Source organism: Oratosquilla oratoria, chromosome 30 (genome assembly GCF_046742065.1).
Source record: "Oratosquilla oratoria isolate Oo_2021 chromosome 30, ASM4674206v1, whole genome shotgun sequence".
Lineage (NCBI taxonomy): Eukaryota > Metazoa > Arthropoda > Malacostraca > Stomatopoda > Squillidae > Oratosquilla > Oratosquilla oratoria.
In genome coordinates, this window is record NC_134806.1 from 38880050 (window position 1) to 38899009 (window position 18960).

At 40.0% G+C, this 18960-nt stretch overlaps 1 protein-coding gene across 1 annotated transcript in view; it reads left to right on the top strand.

The window, feature by feature from the left end:
* LOC143041083 (tudor and KH domain-containing protein homolog) overlaps positions 1-18960 on the top strand; it is a 60291-nt gene that overhangs the window by 25927 nt on the left and 15404 nt on the right. The window contains exons 5-8 of the mRNA XM_076212765.1: positions 6232-6305; positions 10009-10110; positions 15975-16181; positions 17892-18130. Of these exons, the coding sequence (XP_076068880.1) occupies positions 6232-6305; positions 10009-10110; positions 15975-16181; positions 17892-18130 (622 nt within the window). The remainder of the gene's footprint in view (positions 1-6231; positions 6306-10008; positions 10111-15974; positions 16182-17891; positions 18131-18960) is intronic.

The following is an 18960-nucleotide window of genomic DNA, read 5'->3' on the forward strand; positions in this document are numbered from 1 at the left end:
TAAGGGATTATCAGAAAGCTTTGCTACAATGAATAAATTCCTTAAACGGTTGGAAGAAATGACCCCAACTTCAAACGCTTTACAAGGTTTGAAAGGATGATAAATGAATTAGTACATCCATATCGTCAAATTTATGATGAGAAAAAAAATAAGCAATCAATCCAAATGAAGCTTACTATGGTTATGAAACACACAACTCCATCAGTCACTCCTACTGTTGCCCCTGCTGCCACCTTACCGACCATTATCCCACTTCCTACAACACCAACCGTTACCCCTCCTCCTGCCACACCAACAGCTGACCCAGATGATACACAGCCCAGCACCAGCTCTCCGAGCAGTGACTAAGTTTTGTTTGTGTCTTTGTTTTAAATTGTCTTTTTGTATTTCCACAAATGTTTTCTATTTTTTTCAACATCTGTACATAATTGTATTTTTCAGGATTACTGTATTATTTTTTATGTTTTCAATTGTAATAACTTTAATATTCTGTGTTTGATTTAAGCCTAACTTAACAATATGAAATGATATGATGCTTAGTGAATTGTGTTGTAGAGACACGTGTTCAGAGTACTAAATATGGCTTAGATATGATATATATATATATATATATATATATATATATATATATATATATATATAAGAAAATGTGGGTAAATTATGACTTTAAGAGTCTACTATTCCTATGGGAAATTAACATGTGTCCAACATACGACCAAATTGATTTACGACAGGTCGGTCAGAACCAATTGCAGTCTAAGTCGATGACTACCTGTCTACATACATACATATATATATATATATATATATATGTATGTATATTTATATACAGTGGCCGCAAAAAAAAATTACATTTTGAGCGCAAATAAAAATGTTACACGCGAATCGACGTAACAATTTTATTCTCGTTCCCGCCATACAAGAAGTGGCGGAGCTAGTGCTTAGGTAGGATGCTTGGTCTCTCCTTACTCCCTTCTACCCCCACGCATCACTCCTCACTGAGCTACCAAAGCTCGACGAGAGAGGGTCACCTGCAGGCTGCTCCTGAGCGCCCCTTTTTTTACTCGAGGGCCGCTTTCCCACCCTGTATCTCCACTTCTACCAGGCACAATAGTAAAAAGTCTGCTTTCTTTGGCGCAGAAGAGTCGGGCCCTGGCTCTATTAGAACAAGGAATGTCTGTGATACGCATGGCAGCTGAGCTGCAGGTCACAAGAATGACGATTTACCGCCTCAAGAAAGCAGGTGGCGCTCTGCCCCCGGGTACCACACCACAAAGGAAAGAGGGCTCTGGCCGGCCAAGGAAGACTTTGCCACGCACAGACCACATTCTGAAGAGAGAAGTGATGTTAGACCCTAATATAACAGCCTTAGAACTAAAAGAAAAACATCTGGAGCTGCTCAAGAAGGTCACAGTTAGAACAATACAGCATCGACTTCAGAAAGACTTGAAATTACCAGCACATCGAGCCACCAAGAAACCTGTTCTGACTGAGAACATGAAAAAGAAAAGCTGCAGTTCTGCAAGAAATATCAACACTGGACATCAGAAGAGTGGAAGAAGGTCATGTTCAGTGACGAGAGTACGTTCCGCCTCATCAGGGGTACTTCGAAGATCGTCAGACGCCCGAGTGATGCCTCCCGCTACGACCTGAAGCACACAGTCAAAACTGTGAAACATCCCGACAGCGTGATGTTATGGGGCGCCTTCAGCGGGAATAAGGGCAGAGGTGGCTTATTCTTCCTACCCAAGAACATCACTATGAAGTTGTACAATTACATCGATGTTCTGCGTGACCACACGATGAAGTTCTGGGAGATACACAACTACAACTTTTTCATGCACGATGGCGCACCAGCACACAAATAAAAAACGGTCAAGAAATTCATCGAGGACAATCATATTGACATTCTAGAGTGGCCTGGTAACCCCTGACCTCAATCCATTCGAAAATGCTTGGAACAAAATAAAGAACACCCTGCAGAAGGAACAACCCAGCAGCATACCGGAGCTGATGGAGACTGAAGAAGCAGTGGATTTTGATGGACCAGAGTATTTTGCCACTCTCGCCGCTTCCATGCCCATGAGGATCGAGAGGGTCATCAAGATGAAAAGAAATATGACAAAATACTAAAATGTAAACAATTTTGTATAAGGATTGTAATCATAAAAGGTGAACAAAACCCATTTAACTTGTGCTTTTGTGTTTAACCAAAAATTCTTAGTGTAAATTCTTTTTTTGCGGCCACTGTATATGTACATATGTGTGTGTGTGTGTGTATATATATATATATACACACACACACACACACACACACACACACACACACACGAACCACCAACTGGGATGGACATCTAGAATGAGCTCTGGAGAATAGCACTTTTTTGCTAAGTTGGAGGAAACAAACACCTAGTTTGGTATTTGTATGGGAAGGGGAAAACTTAAGGGTGCCCGAAATGAGTTAATAGAGTGAAATTGGTGATTGACAAAGAAACAAAAACGGAGGATGGTCAAGGCAGACAGAAATATGGTGAAGCAACCAAAAGAAGACTAGATATGAGCAGGGTTGAATTGCTGTTAGGTGTCATCCCTAAGAAAAGTTATGATATTGAGATGCCACAACAAAATCAAAGGTATGAAGAGGAAAGTTATTTTGGTTCTTCCAGCTTTGCAAGAGATGGTAGAAGACTGGGTAAAAGTATAGATTTAGAAAGGGAGGTGAGGTATAAAAATATCTCATGGAATTGAGAGATTATGGAGTTAGAGGAGATTATAGGTCAAAGGGACGAATGTCTTGCAATGTATAGAGAAATAAGCGAGTTGAAAAAACAAAATTCAGAAACCAATAGAGAGCTTAGTGACCTAAAAAAAGAACTAAACATAGTAAAAAAGGAAAATGAAAGGAAAAATGAAGATATTAGCAAAAGTGAGGCTTTGAAAAGAGAGGTAAACAAATAAAAGTGATGACTGAGAAAGTTAGAAATAGTATAAGGGAGACAGATCTTCAAAAAATTAAAAACCAATGGAAATTAGATCAGGAGAATAAAAAATTAGCTTTTAAAAAAAAAATCCAACAATAAATACAAGAAAATGCAAAGGAAACAGTTATTAAAGTAATCAAAGAGAAATAAAATTGGGTCAGAGACATAGACAAAAAAAAGAGTATAGTGGTATATGGTATCAAAGAAAAAACACAATGTAGCAAGGTACTTAACCACTTCCATATGGTGACGCCTACGTAGGCGGCATGAGGAGCAAGTGGGTACGCGATGATGCTGATGTCGGCATCTTGATTATATTTATTGTAGTCGTACCTACGTAACCTCCATTCTCTCTAAACTGGCTTCATCATATTTTCTATGGTTATCAAAATTCACGGGTGAAAGAGAACAAACGATTGAGCACTGACTTTATTTTTTATAATGCGATTACTATGACGCAACATCGCACATCAGGCAGCTAATGCTGCCAGACGTGTGATGTGCCCCGGAGTGAAGAGGTTAAGAGAAAAGGGGAGAAAGAAATAGAAGAAATTCTGAAAGAAGTACAAGATGAAGGGCAAAAAATAGAAAAGGAAATAGAAGTGCATAGGATAGGACAATACTCAAAAGAAAAGAATCTACCTCAGAAAATTAAACTACAGTCACAAAGGATGGTAAAAGTATTAGTAAAGTCAGCAAAGTTGGCAAAAAATCAAAACTCCAAAAGTGTATGGATAAGAAAGGAAATGAATGATGAGGAAAAAGAGAGAAAAGACACTAAAAAATGAAGCTAATAAAAAAAATGAGACTGAAAGAATTTTTTTTGAGAGCACTGGACTTGAGGCTGAGAAAATGGTATATCAGAAGAAAGGAAATGAAGGAAACAGAAAAAAAGAGGAAAAGGAAAAAATCAAAATTGACGTATACCAACATAGATGGTCTGATTTCAGGATTAGATGAATTAAATGATTATCTGGTGGAAGGAAACCCAGATATAATGGGAATTGTGGAGACAAAATTAAAAGGTCCACTACAACCAAGTAGTGTTGGACAAGGTTTATATAATCACTGGATAAAAAATAAAGAGGAAAAACAGGGTAGAGGGATCATATTTTTGACTAAGAAGGGCTTAAATGTGATGAAGATCACAGGAGAAAATAATGTGGAATTGATCATGATAAAAATTGAAAATAGTGACATGAAAAGTAGAATATTTGTGGTGATCTATGTGCCCCCAAAAACACCTTGGGAAGGGAGTAACCCTTTCAAAATGTTGGAAGACACAAGGCATACATTAAATGAAATGCTGAAAAGAGGAAACCTAGTAATTATAGGTGATCTTAACTCAAAAGAAAAATGTTGGGAGATGACAGTGAAGGGTGGAGAGGACCTATGGGGAAACATACTACTGGACATGACCATTGAATATACAATGACTCAATGGATATAATAAGATACCAGGTATAGAAAAATGATGTGTAGCTCTGGTCTGTATGGGTGCCCTATATAGACCCTAAAGTATCAACTGCATGCTACTAAGCAGCTTTTAACCCCACAATAACATGCAGCCAATACCCCAGATGAGGTACAACCCATGTACATACATATACCAATGGCTTTTTCCCCCATACAAGGGAGGTAGCTAAAAACAAAAGCATAAAATCCACTCCCATCCATTCCATCCCCACATACTCCACTCCCATTCACCCCTGTCCCTCCCTCTTATCTTGGCTTCTCTTGGATCCCTGCATCTCGCTCACTGTCCTGGGTCAGAAGGAGTATAGCAAGACACAGCACATCCACAGCAGAGCCGCTTCATTTAATCGGGGACCCCCTCCATCCCTTCATGCAGAAAAAGAGAAATTCCTTTGTGCAGCATCAAAATATCATTCACACATACTCCCTCAGCCCCCCATCCCCCTTACTCCCTTCCATGCATCACAGCATCATCCTTACTCAACCATTCTCCACTCACCCCTATCTTTTGTCTTTTCCATCCTTCCTTAATAACATTCCCCTCTTTCCCAGTGCCCCTTTTACCCCATCCAGTCATCTCATCCTGGGTCACCCCTTCATGTTCATCCTTTCCACGTCTGCCTTCCACACCTTTTTTACTAATCTTTCTTCAGTCATTCTTTCCATGTGTCCAGACCATCCCAATACTTTTTAATCAACGCTATCTCCCAACTCCCTTTCCAGAGAAGTGGTACAGGACAGTATTAAGAGTTGGGAGACAGTATAATGGAGGGACAGTCGCATGTACAAGAGAATATTCATAAACTACAAAAAAGCAAATTGGCAAGATTACACTGAGGATATTGATAAAAACCTAATGACCTTTAATATTGACAAGTTCCCATCCTTAGAAAGAGCAGTGAATGAAATTGGAGTGACCAGCCAGAATGCAAACAAAAAGCATCTTCCAGAGGCTACAGGAAACAATTCCACCCCAACTATACACAAGAGGTAGCCATCCTGATAAAAAGTAAAATGACAAGCAAACAAAACAGAACAAGAAAAAGAACAACTACAGCTATTAAAGAACAGACAGAAAGAAAACATGGAAAACAAATTAAATAGATGGGGAAACTAACTATTTTTTTGTTTTATGTATATATGTGAATATGCATACACAGGGACCAATGATGGGTACCTGTGTTTGGTGGTCCTGCAAGATGGACATCAAAGCTGCCCATTTTCAAAATATGTCAACCTCCTGACCCATCAGGAAGTGTAGCTCCAAGGGGATTACACCCATTTTCTGGACTGGGGCCAAGATCTCTCTTTATCAACTGCAGCTCTTTTTTTTTACACTTTTTCACACATGGAGAGCTGACACCTGGCAACTGCTCTCCTCTCCCTTTCACTTTGAACTGGTGACAGAAACAGTCCCACACTGATACAACACAGACAAGTATAAAGTTTCTTGCCAAAGAGATCTGTATGAGGTTTCTAGGATCCTTGCCAACCACAGTGGGGCTGTGAATTTTCCGCTTAATGAAACTCCAGGCAATAATTTATTGAATAATACATACACACACCTATACAATGAATTTCACATTTATACATACATGAAATGTACACACATATACAATGAATTTCACATTTATACATACATGAAATGTACACACATATACAATAAATTTCACATTTATACATACATGAAATGTACATTCTTTTGGGTGATATTATGAAATCATATTTCTTTAGTTTGTTATGAAGAAAGTTGAAACTTGTTTTGCTATACCAGATGGTGTTCGACGAATGACCATAAAAGGAACAAAGGAACAAATTGAATCAGCCAGACTGCTTATTCAGGAGAAGGTAATTGTATAACATTGGCCATACATTATATATTATTATCAAGAACCATAGGGTGGTGGTGTGATATATTATTAAGTCATTGTTTTATTATGCCATTTGAGTAAGAATTTTCTTATCATTATTGTATTTCTTTGTATTGTGTATTTCTGTAATTTTACCCAATTGTAGTATATGGGAACAGAGCCCTTAGGCTACATGCCTAAGTGCTACCCCTGGGCAAAGTTCTCAGTGATATCCGCCCCCTTCCCCCATCACCACTTCCTGTCTCCACCATTCCTTACTGTGTATTATTGCTATTAGCTCGTGAAATAATTAAATAGATTTTAAAATGTTATTTAATCTCCCTATTGTAGAAAGGATAAGGGAAAAATATTTCATATTCTGTTGATTCTAATGCAAAAATTGTATATTGCGGTAAAATATTCAGAGCTCCCTTTTTTTTTTTTTTTTTTTTTTTTTTTTTGGGGGGGGGGGTCAGCCTTGTGGGTGGCATGTCCAAACTAGAATTGTTTATAATTATTTTGTCAGCCTTGTGGATGGCATGTCCAGACAAGTATTGCCCCCCCCCTCACTAAATGTGCCACCCCAGGGCATATGCAATCCCCCCATGTAAGGCCCTGTATGGGAAAATGGCAATGCTCATGGGATCCTGTCTTTTACTTTCCCTCCAATTATCTTACATGTATTTACCTAGTTTTATCCTGCAGGAAGGGGAGCTACACTCATGGTGTCCCATTTCTGTATCTCGCAGTGTCTAAATTGTTCTTAAATTCATGTATGGTTTTTGCACACATTATCATTTTGTCCAATTTGTTCCATACATCCACCACTCTGAGGAAAGCTGCAGATGGAGAGATGATAACGGAAGAGAAGTCAGTAAGGGGAAGATTGGCAGAATATTTTAGGGAGTTGCTAAATGTGAAGGAGGATAGGGAGGGAAAGATAGCTGCAATGGGAAATGCTAAGAAAATGACTGTGATGAGTGAGGAAAATGGAGGAGAAATAAGGAAGGATGAAGTGAAGGCAGTTGTTAAGATGATGAAAGCAGGAAAGGCACCTGGTCTGGATGGATGCCATGCAGAATATCTAAAAAAAGGAGGTACAGTGATGGTGGACTGGCTGGTGAGGTTATTTAATGTTTGCTGGAGGACTGGAGGAGTGCCTGTATAGTTCCTCTTTACAAGGGAAAAGGGGACAAGTGTGAATGTAGTAGTTTCAGAGGGATTAGCTTGTTAAGTGTAGTTGGGAAGGCTTATTGGAGGATCTTGATTGAGAGGATTAGGAGAGGAACAGAGGGAGTAATTGGTGAGGAACAGTGTGGATTTAGGACAGGTAGAGGTTGTGTAGATCAGATCTTTGTGGCAAGACAGATATGTGAGAAAGCTATAGGAAAGGGGAAGGATGTTTTTTGGGCTTTTATGGATCTGGAAAAGGCTTACGACAGGGTAGACAGAAAGTCTCTGTGGGAGGATTTGCGGATATACGGGATAGGAGGAAAGCTTCTAGGAGCTGTCAAGAGTTTTTATGAGAGTAGTAGAGCTTGTGTCAGGATTAGAAATGGAGAGAGTGAGTGGTTCGAGGTAAAGGTGGGACTTCGTCAGGGATGCATTATGTAGCCCTGGCTGTTCAACTTGTACATGGATGGGGTAATGTGAGAGGTAAATGCAAGGGTAGTGGGTCAGGGATTGGAGATGGTTAAAGAAAATGGAGAAAAGTGGGAGGTGAGCCAGCTGTTGTTTCCGGACGACACTGCACTTGTGGCAGGATCGGAGGAGGGATTGGGGAAGTTGGTGACAGAGTTTGGGAGAGTGTGTGATAGAAGGAAGCTGAAGATAAATGTGGGTAAAAGTAAGGTGATGAGATGTTCAAGGGGTGAAAGTGGCAGCAGACTGGAAGTGAGCATTAAGGGAGAGCGACTGGAGGAAGTGGATAGATTTAGATACTTGGGTACAAATGTGGCAGGAAAAGGTGGAATGGAGATGGAGGTAGAATGTAGATTGAGAGAAGCGAGTAAATGCCTTGGTGTATTAAAAAGTGTAATGAGAAATAGATATTTGGGAATGGATGCTAAGAGGAGATTGTATAAAGGAGTGATTGTGCCGACAGCACTGTACGGGGCAGAAAAATAGAACATAAGAGAGGAAGAGAGAAGGAGTTTGAATGTGTTTGAGATGAAATGCCTTAGAAGTATGATAGGATAGATAGAGAGAAATGAGGAGGTGAGGAGGAGAACAGGGGTGGAAAGGGAATTGGGAGATAGGGTTGATGAAAGAGTATCAGGATGATTTGGACACATGGAAAGTATGACTAAAGAAAGACTAGTAAAAGAGGTATGGAAGGCAGAGGTGGAGGGAGTGAACATGAGGGGACATCCTAGGATGAGGTGGATGGATGGGGTGAAGGGGGCTTTGGGGAAGAGGGGAATGTCTGTTGAGGAAGGACAGGAGAGGACAGAAGACAGGGGTGAATGGAGAATTGTTGTATATGGATGATGTTGTGATGCATGAGGTGGAATGAGTGGGGGGATGGGAGGTGAAGTAGTATGTGTGAGCAGAATTTGACGCAGCCCAAAAGGATTTCTCCCCGTCTTCTTTTATGCATGGGGGGATGGAGAGGGGGAGTCGCCAATTAAATGAAGTGGCCTTGCTGTGGATGTGCTGTCTTGCGACACTGCTTGTGACCCAGGGCAGTGGACAAGGTGCAGGGATGACCCGTCATTCAGGAGATGCTAAGATAAAAGGGAGGGTGGAGGGGAGTGGAGTGTATTCAGGGATGGAATGGGTGGGAATGATTTTATGCCTTTTCCCTTTTGGCTACCTCCCTTGTAAGGGGGAAAAAGCCTTGGTATATATATGTATGTATTTTTCAACCTCACATTTTCCCTTTTTAACTCGGCCATCTCTTTTTTTAGTGCACTTACCTCTTCTTTTATTTCAGTGATTACTTTTTTTTTTTAGGTCACTTTCTTGTTTAAGTCTTTGTTCATCTTCCATAGCTCATCAATTTCCAACCTCCATGAATCATTCATATTTCTTATGTCCTTATCTCTGTCTATAACTCTTCTAAAGATCCTTCTTTCATACCCACTAAATCCAGAGAAATTACCTTCATTGTCATTATCAAGTAGAAACCTTTTTGTGCCTCTTGGCAATCTGAAACCTATGTTTATATTTTGCTCCACCTTTGTGCCAGTAAATGGCTCAGGATACATGTTTACATTGTAATGCGATGGACTGCCATCTTGTGGCTCCCCAGGCCTGTCAACGTTTTCTTCCATTTCACTTCAATTACACACTATTTATGTTGTAAATTAATCATTCAGGGTATCCACGAGCACTCCCTTTCCCGTATATCACACCCTAGGTATTCTATAATTGTATCACTGTTAAGACTTTTTTAAGCATTTCAAGAGCACCAATATATACATGTTGTCACTATGATGGACGATGTGTATTTGTATATCTATTAATGTTATTTTAGCATGTAAATGATTAGTGAAGAAAATTACTTCACTGTTCTATTTAGAATTATGGTTGGAGACATGAAGTTTATACCATTATGGTAGATGGTCACCCTAATTAGGTTATTAGAGAGAAGCCTAAGTTGGAAAAACTATGTAGATTGTACTATATACATGTTGAGTTAAATTTTAGTAGTTCTGTAAATATATGGTTGCATTGATATCTTGATATTTGATGAACAGGTTCAAGAATTGGAAGAGATGCGGAAACAAATACATGCTTCTGCTGTCAGTCGTGTTCAGAGGTCGAAAACAAAATCAGGAACACCTGACTACAATTCTGAGGTTAGAGATGTATATTCATATACCTGTACAACTTACATGCTTTTGCTGTCAGCTAGGTTTAGAGGTTGAAAACTAAGTCATGATCACCTGACTACAATTCTGAGGTTAGATATGTATTTTTATATACCTGCACAAGTTAATAGTAGTTATACTTTGTCATCCTATCCTTCTCATCTTTTTCTTTCCATCTCAGTATCTATCACCCTTTTCCTAACACCCTCTTCTTATAGAAAACAAAAATACAGAACAGCAAACATTTTATTGACACAGCACACACAAAACAATCTGGCCTTTGTCCCAGATCTCTCGTGCAGAAGACCTACAGTTCCCAGAAAACCCGTAGATTGGCCCATAAGTCACTCAAGGAGGACATGGTGTCTTGTCTGGGTCTGGCTGGGATTGCTCTGTGAAAGATGAGGTATTCGATGTCCCCTGTGTGATGGTTGCATCTGGGGCAGTTTCAGTGGTCAAGCTTATTCTGTGTTGGCATTATTTTAGTGCAGGATAATGACTTAACTGTAATCATGTAAGCATGGTTCTTGCTTCTCATGGAAGGAATTTTTCTGTTGGGGTTAATGTCTGGAGGGAGTTAGTGGAGTACATCTCATCACCTTACTTTTACCGAAATTTACTTTCAACATTTTCCTCACAAATGCCCTCCCAAACTCTGTCATGAGCTACCTTAAGCCCTCTGCTGACCCAGCCACAAGCACAGTGTTAGGAAACAAGAATTAGATCACATTCCACCTCCCTCCATTCTTGTTTACTATCTAAAGTCCCTGTCTTATCATACATACATACATATACCAAGGCTTTTTCCCCCTTACAAGGGAGGTAGCCAAAAAGGAAAAGGCATAAAATCATTCCCACCCATTCCATCCCTGAATACACTCCACATACCTCCAATCTTAGCACCTCCTGGATGACGGGTCATCCCTGCACCTTGTCCACTGCCCTGGGTCAGAAGCAGTGTCGCAAAACACAGCACATCCACAGCAAGGCCACTTTATTAAATCGGCGACCCCCACTCTCCGTCCCCCCATGCATAAAAGGAGAAGACGGGGAGAAATCCCTTCGGGCTAAGTCAAATTTTGCTCACACATACAACCTCGCCTTCACTTTTCTCTTTAGGATGTGTGCCCCATGGGGCTACAGGGAGAAGGATGCCTAGTCCCTCTCCCCGTCCCTTTTTTTTCGCCTCTTACGATCCAAGTGGGATACTTGGTGGCAGTATTCTTTTCCCCCACCACAGGGAATTCCCCCATCACAGAAAGAGAATACTCAGAGAAATGGTACAGGACAGTAACAAGGGGTTGGGGGACAGCATAACGGAGGGACAGTCGTAGTATAAAAGTGTCATCATTTCTCTATGAACAGAATTTCTTCTATCATAGACAAAATGATGTGTGGCTCTGGTCCGTAGGGGCGCCCCATATAGACCCTAAAGTATCGACTGCATGCTACTTTGCCACAATAACAAGCAGCCACAATAACAAGCAGCCAATACCCCAGACGGGGATATTAGGATGGTTTTAGAATATTAGGATGGTTTGGACACATGGAAAGAATGAGTGAAGAAAGACTAGTAAAAGAGGTATGGAAGGCAGATGTGGAGGGAGTGAACATGAGGGGACGTCCTAGGATGAGGTGGATGGATGGGGTGAAGGGGGCTTTGGGGAAGAGGGGAATGTCTGTTGAGGAAGGAAGGGAGAGGACGGAAGACAGAGGTGAGTGGAGAATGGTTGTATATGGATGATGTTGTGATTGCATGAGGAGGAATGGGCAGGGGGGTGGGGGGTGGGGTAGTATGTGTGAGTAAATTTTGACGCAGCCCGAAAGGATTTCTCCCCGTCCTCTCCTTATATGCAAGGGGGGACGGAGAGGGGGGGGTCACCGATTAAATGAAGCGGCCTTGCTGTGGATGTGCTGTGTCTTGCGACACTGCTTCTGACCCAGGGCGGTGGGCAGGGTGCAGGGATGACCCGTCATCCAGGAGGTGCTCAGATGAGAGGGAGGGTGGAGGGGTGTGGAGTGTATGTAGGGATGAAATGGGTGGGAGTGTTTTTATGCCTTTCCCTTTTTGGCTACCTCCCTTGTAAGGGGGAAAAAGCCTTGGTATATGTTGTTGTTGTTGTATACTACCTCACCCCCCATCCCCCTGCCCATTCCACCTCATGCATCACAACATCATCCATATACAACCATTCTCCATTCACCCCTATCTTCTGTCCTCTCCCGTCCTTCCTCAACAGACATTCCCCTGTCTTATCACCCTCACATTTACCTCTTGTACTACCCCATCTATCTGTGCATACATTCAACAACCATGGTAACATTACACAACCTTGGTGGAACCCCACCTTCACCTCAAACCATTAACTTTTACCATTTCCAACCTTAACATGATGTCTACTACTTGATCCCTTCATCTCTATCAAGAGGTGGAGTATTTAGGGGCTGGCACCTGATCTTTGGACTGATCCCAAGATCTTTCTTTGTCAATTTCAGCTGTATGTCTTACACTATTTCACACATGGAGAGCTGACAATTGACAACTGCTCTCCTCTCCATACCACTTTGAGCTGGTGACATAGAAGCAACACCACACTGATACAACATGCACAACAGTCCAAAGTTTCATTCTAGAAAGGACTGTGGGAGATTCCAAGGATTGTTGGCAGCCACTGTGCGGCTGTGGGTTTTCCTTTTAGTGAAACTCAAGGCAACAATCAATTGATTCTACTACATACATACATATTGCACTATAGCACTTCACCCCATACCATACAACACATAATGGAAGACTGCATTATACACAATCATGCACGCAAACAACACAACATACACTCTATAAAGGATTTGTGGGAAAACCCAGTTTCGGCTGTGGCATTCCTTGGGGAGACGGTACTGCTCGGACAGACAGTCTAGGGAACGACAACAACAACAACTACATACATACATATACCAAAGGCTTCTTCCCCCTACACGGGGGGTAGCCAAAAAGAAAAAGGCATAGAAACCACTCCCACCCATTCCATTTCCTATATATTCCACTCCCCTCCACCCTCCTCCCTCCCTCTTATCTTGGCACCTCCTGGATGACAGGAAGCAGTGTCTTGCAACACTGCTTCTGACCCAGGGCAGTGGACAGGATTGATTCTACTACTTGGGTAAAAACTTTTGACTGCTCTTAACAACTTCCCCCCATATCTCATTCATCTGAAATACCTTGCACAATGTCTTCTTATTGAATCTATCATAATGCTTTCCTAGATCCATTAATGCCCAAAAGATATCCTCAGCTTTTCCCCAAAACAGCTTGCATGTCTGCCATAAATCAGACATTTAATCCACAAGTCCTCTACCTTTCCTAAATTGACACTGTTCTTCTCTAGTTAGTCCCCCTCCTAATCCTTTCATTCAACATCATCCCATATGCTTTACCAACTGCATTTAACAGACTGATCCCTCTAAAATAAGATCTGGCTTTCAGGTTATTAAGGCCCATTTGGTGGCAAGTGGCTTTGAGGAAGAGTTGTGTGATATTTCCATTGATTCATCAATGTGTTCAAAAGAAGCTTTTAGACTGGCTTTCAGTATTGCATCACCTAAGAGTTGGGACTGTCATACATTGGATGGAAATTCTACATTTTTACAGGGGCATACTATTAAAGAAGTCTCTGCATTACTTCATCCACAAAGAGCTAAAATAAAAGTGCATTGAGTAACAGATGGGAGTGGGATGGGTGGGGGTAGGTGCATGCCTTGGTTGACTACCTCACATGTAAAGGGGAAGAAGCCTATTGGTATATAAAAGAATAGATTGTATTGCTCCCTGAAGAATTCTGGAGATTCTACAATGGATATCTGTTTACATTAAAGAAGAGTGTATGGTCTCAGCAATGCAGCCAGAGTATTGTACAAGAGGGTGATGCATGAATTGCTTACATTGTGAATGTCTCAGCGTGGCTTAGAATTAACACTGTTCTTCTGGCATGATAATGGAAGTTTAGAAGGGATTATTTGTATACATATAGGTAATTTCTGTTGGAATGTGTCATATACACTCAAGACATCTGTATTGTTCCAATTAAACACATTCCTGATTGGTTCAGAAGAGGAAATTAGTTTTCAGTATCTGGTATAACAATAGAACAAGAAGAGGGTGGTATTAGAACAAGTCAAGACATTTATATGCATATATTTATTTTGTTTAATATTATTTGTGTTGCTATAATTTTTATTTGTTTATCATTATTATATATATTTTTCTGCATCCGACCTAATTATGGACCAAAACTTCTCCTATCAGCATGCTGCTCCTCCTCCTCCTTTCAAGATTGGGATTATGTCAGCTCTTTTCAGAAGTTTGGGAGGTTGTTGTGTAAACAGGAGTAGTTGAAAATGTCACTTTAGGCTCTCATAGTTGTTTGGCCAAAGTGTTTGAGATGGTGCTAAGATAAGAGGGAGGGTGGAGGGGAGTGGAGAGTATTCTGGGATAGAATGATTGGGAATGATTTTATGCCTTTTTCTTTTAGGCTACCTCCCTTGTAAGGGGGAAAAAGCCTTGGTATATGTATGTATGTTTGAGATAGTGTCTGGGCCTTTACTTTTGAAGTTATTTAATTCCTTTATTATTCCTTCTTTATCTTTACTGGTGAAGGAGTGTGTAGCTTTAGTGTCAGTTTGGGTTTTCATATATCTTTATTTATTTTCTTATTTTCTGGGATTGTGGTCTTGAAGCTAGTTTTGAAGAAATAATTATTGATGATGTCTCATTGCTGTTTTGGTTATGGTATTTCTATGCCTGAGGTGCACCAACTGCTTCATGGATGGGGAAAGTGGGTGAATTTAATTTTGAGTTTTTGATGGTTAAGCTCTCCATATTTTTTCATTATAAGCATTTCCATCTATTTTTGGTTAGTTTTTCCTAGTTTTCATTCTATTTAATATTATTTTCATTTGTGATGTTTCCATGTGATTGGTTTACACATTCCTGTTCTTGTTCTGTTGGTTGTGTTTCTTTTTCAGCTTATTCCTTTTTTCTTTAAGGAAGCTATATCCCATGTATAGTTGGGTTTAAAGGTTTTTTCTGGAGCCTCTTTTTTTTTTTTTTTTTTTTTTTTTTTCCTCAGGTGCTCAGATAAGAGGGAGGGTGGAGGGGTGTGGAGTGTATTCAGGGATGGAATGGGTGGAAATGATTTTATGCCTTTCCCGTTTTGGCTACCTCCCTTGTAAGGGGGAAAAAAGCCTTGGTATATGTACGTATGTATGTATGTACTTGCTTTCTGGATGGTAGGTACAGCTTTGTTTACTGCTTGATCCAGGGATAGGTATTGATCAATTTCATAATATTCTAACTTTTTCTTTATATCTTCTGAGTACTCAGTAAAGGCTGTTACCAACCCTCTACATATTTTTTGGAGTGTGATTGAAAACTTGACACAGCCCAAAGGGATTTCTTCCCATCTTCTCCTTTATGCATGGGGAGACGGAGAGGGGGGTTGCCGATTTAATGAAGCGGCCTTGCTGTGGATGTGCTGTGCCTTGCAACACTGCCTCTGACCCAGGGCGGTGGACAAGCAGGGATGACCCGTCATCCAGGAGGTGCTAAGATGGGAGGGAGGGTGGAGGGGAGTGAAGTGTATTTAGGGATGGAATGGGTGGGAATGATTTTATGCCTTTTTCTTTTTGGCTACCTCCCTTGTAAGGGGGAAAAATCCTTGGTATATGTATGTATGCTAACTTTTTCTTTATATCTTCTGAGTACTCAGTAAAGGCTGTTACCAACCCTCTACATATTTTTTGGAGTGTGATTCAGATCAACTGTAAACCTGTAAACAACTTCTTGACTTTCTTTGCAGCCCCATTGGAGCATCAGCAGCCAGGAAGAATCCTTGGTAAGCAGCAGCAACCAGTTCCTGGAGGCTTATGTGTCTGCTATGGATTCAGCCACTCACTTCTGGATCCAGGTTGTGGGACCCAGGTCCATACAACTCGATAAATTAGTCGACAGTATGACTAAATACTACTCAAATGAAGACAACCAAGAAATGCATGAGTTAGAGAAGGTATGGATATTGATTTAATAGATTTCATAATAAAAATTTACTTAAACTTTAATGGAGTCATTGATATAATTGAAATGACAGTGCTTCATTTGTAATTATAGCTTAACCTTAAATTAGGTCTCTGAAATTGTGAAACCCTCTCTCAGCTTTGGTTTATTTATGCTCATAGTGACCCGCTATTGTATCTTTCCACATCCAGTTTTTTCTTAAAGTCATGTATAGTGTTACCACTCACTGTTTCCTCATTCAGTTTGTTCCAGATATCTATCTGTGTGGGAAGCTATTCTTTTTCAAATCTCTTCTGTAACTGACATTCTTAAGATTATTCTTGTGTCTTCTTGTATTTCTTCTGTCCCATTTTAGTAGGTCATCCCTATCAAGAATTTCCATCCCTTTCATAATTCTGTAGATGGTTAACAAATCACCTCTTTCTCTTCTTTGTTCCAGGGTTGGTAGATTTAGTTTATCCAATCTTTGTTCGTATGGCAAATTGCAAAGTGTTGGTGCCATCTTTGTTGTCGCTCTTTAAATTCTTTCTATTTTTTTTTTCACTACTGGTGGTATCTTTGTTTTTCATCCTTTCATTTTCACATTTAACCACAATTAGTCCTTTTTTTAATTCACTCAGTTTATTGTTTATTTCAGCATTCTTTTTCTTTAACTCACACACCTCTTTGTTTACTTCAGAGAAGTCTTTTCTTAAATTCATAACCTCTTTCTTTAGTTTGATGAATTCCCTGTCCCATGAGTCTGTGTTAAAACTCATCTCCCTTTCCGTGTCTATAATTTGACTCAAATTTCTTCTTTTGTACTTACCAAAACCAGAAAAAGAATCGTCAGTACCTAGGTGCCATTTTTGTCACTGCTCTTTCGATTCTTTCTAATTTTCTTATGTTCTTTTTTGTGCTAGGTGCCCATAGTGTTGCAGCATACTCTAGTTTAGGTCTGATTAGTGTATCCACTATTTTCTGTACCATCTCTTCATCCATGTAGTCAAAGGCCACTTTCATTGATCTTAATAAGTTAAAAGTCTCTCCAAATAATTTATTGACATTTTTATCCCTCAATAAACTTTTTTGACTTCCTTGTTTCCAATTTTATATTGACCCAATATTCTATTTTTGCTTTCTCCAAACTCCATTTTGCTACATTTCTTAATGTTGAAGTTCATCTCTGATTCCATTCCCATATTTGTCAACTGTAACTCTCACCCAATTTTCCTTTTCTTTAATTACTTTCATAACTGTTTCTTTTGTATTTTCCTCCATCTGCTTTTGTACTATTTCTCTAAAAGATATTTTTTTTTTTTCTGTTCTTGTTTCCATTGATTTTTTTTATTTCAATGAGGTCTGTTTCTTTAATTGACTTCCACCTTTCCAGTCAGTACCTGTAATTGCTCTTTGACCTCCTTTTTCAGTCCTTCATTTTTATATTTGTGTGTACATAAGTTTTAGTTGTACAATTATATCGTTGTAGTTCTGAATGGCTTCATATGTAACTGATTAAAGTAATATCTTAAGCCCATGAATTCTCTTGTTTTTAAGTTTACTTATTAACAAGAGACTGCCAAGCTGTATGAAAGTGGCCTCTCTCTCTCTCTCTCTCTTCTCTCTCTCTCTCTCTCTCTCTCTTCTCTCTCTCTCTCTCTCTCTCTCTCTCTCTCTCTTTTTTTTTCTCATAATGCCTTCATCTTTATTATGGTTTATTTAGGTCCAAGTGGGAGACATTGTGGCAGCCAGGTTTTCCCATGATGGTTCTTGGTACAGAGGACAGGTCAGGAGCTTTAACCCTAATGAAGAGGACCCAAGAAAAAGTGAAGTTACTCTGTATTATGTAGACTTTGGAGATGTAGACACCATTCCCATTTCAAATGTCTTTGAATTGAGGACAGACTATTTGAAGCTGAATTTCCAAGCCATTGAATGTTTCCTTGCAAATATTAAACCAGAGTGAGTATGATTGGTTTTCATAATTGTACTGTGTTTTGATTAACTTGAAAGAGAATGATTGTAGTTAGAAATGGATTTTGAGCATGTAGTAACAGTATTAGTCAAATACAAGGATAGTATTTGTACAAAGAAATAGGACATGAAAAAAATTGTACACTAGTCCCTCCATATATGCAAGGGACACCTGCATTGTGTGAATTTGCATAAAGTGAATACATAATTCACATTATTATACACTATAACAGAACAAGTACCACAATTATGGCCTATCTATCTATCAAGGGCTTTTCCCCCCTTAACCCCTTCCATACGGTGACGCCTACATAGGCATCATGAGGAGCAAGTGGGTACGCGAGGCTGCCATATCGGCGTCTTGATTATATTTATTGTTGTTGTTGTTGTTGTCATTCCCTAGACTGTCTGTCCGAGCAGTCCCGTCTCCCCAAGGAATGCCATAGCCGAAACTGGGTTTTCCCACAAATCCTTTATAGAGTGTATGTTGTGTTGTTTGCATGCATGATTGTGTATAATGCAGTCTTCCATTATGTGTTGTATGGTATGGGGTGAAGTGTTACATCCTGGGCAGCTGTTCACAACGCGGTCATCCAGCCTCTTCTGGATGTAGATGTATTTATTGTAGTTGTACCTGCATGACCCCCATACTCTGTAAACTGGCTTCATCATATTTTCTATGGTTATCAAAATTCATGGGTGAAAGAGAGAACGATCGATACAGTGGTGACGTTATTTTTTATAATGCGAGTATTGTGATGCAACATCGTACGTCTGGCAGCTAATGCTGCCCGCGAGATTTTGGCCCGGAGTGAAGT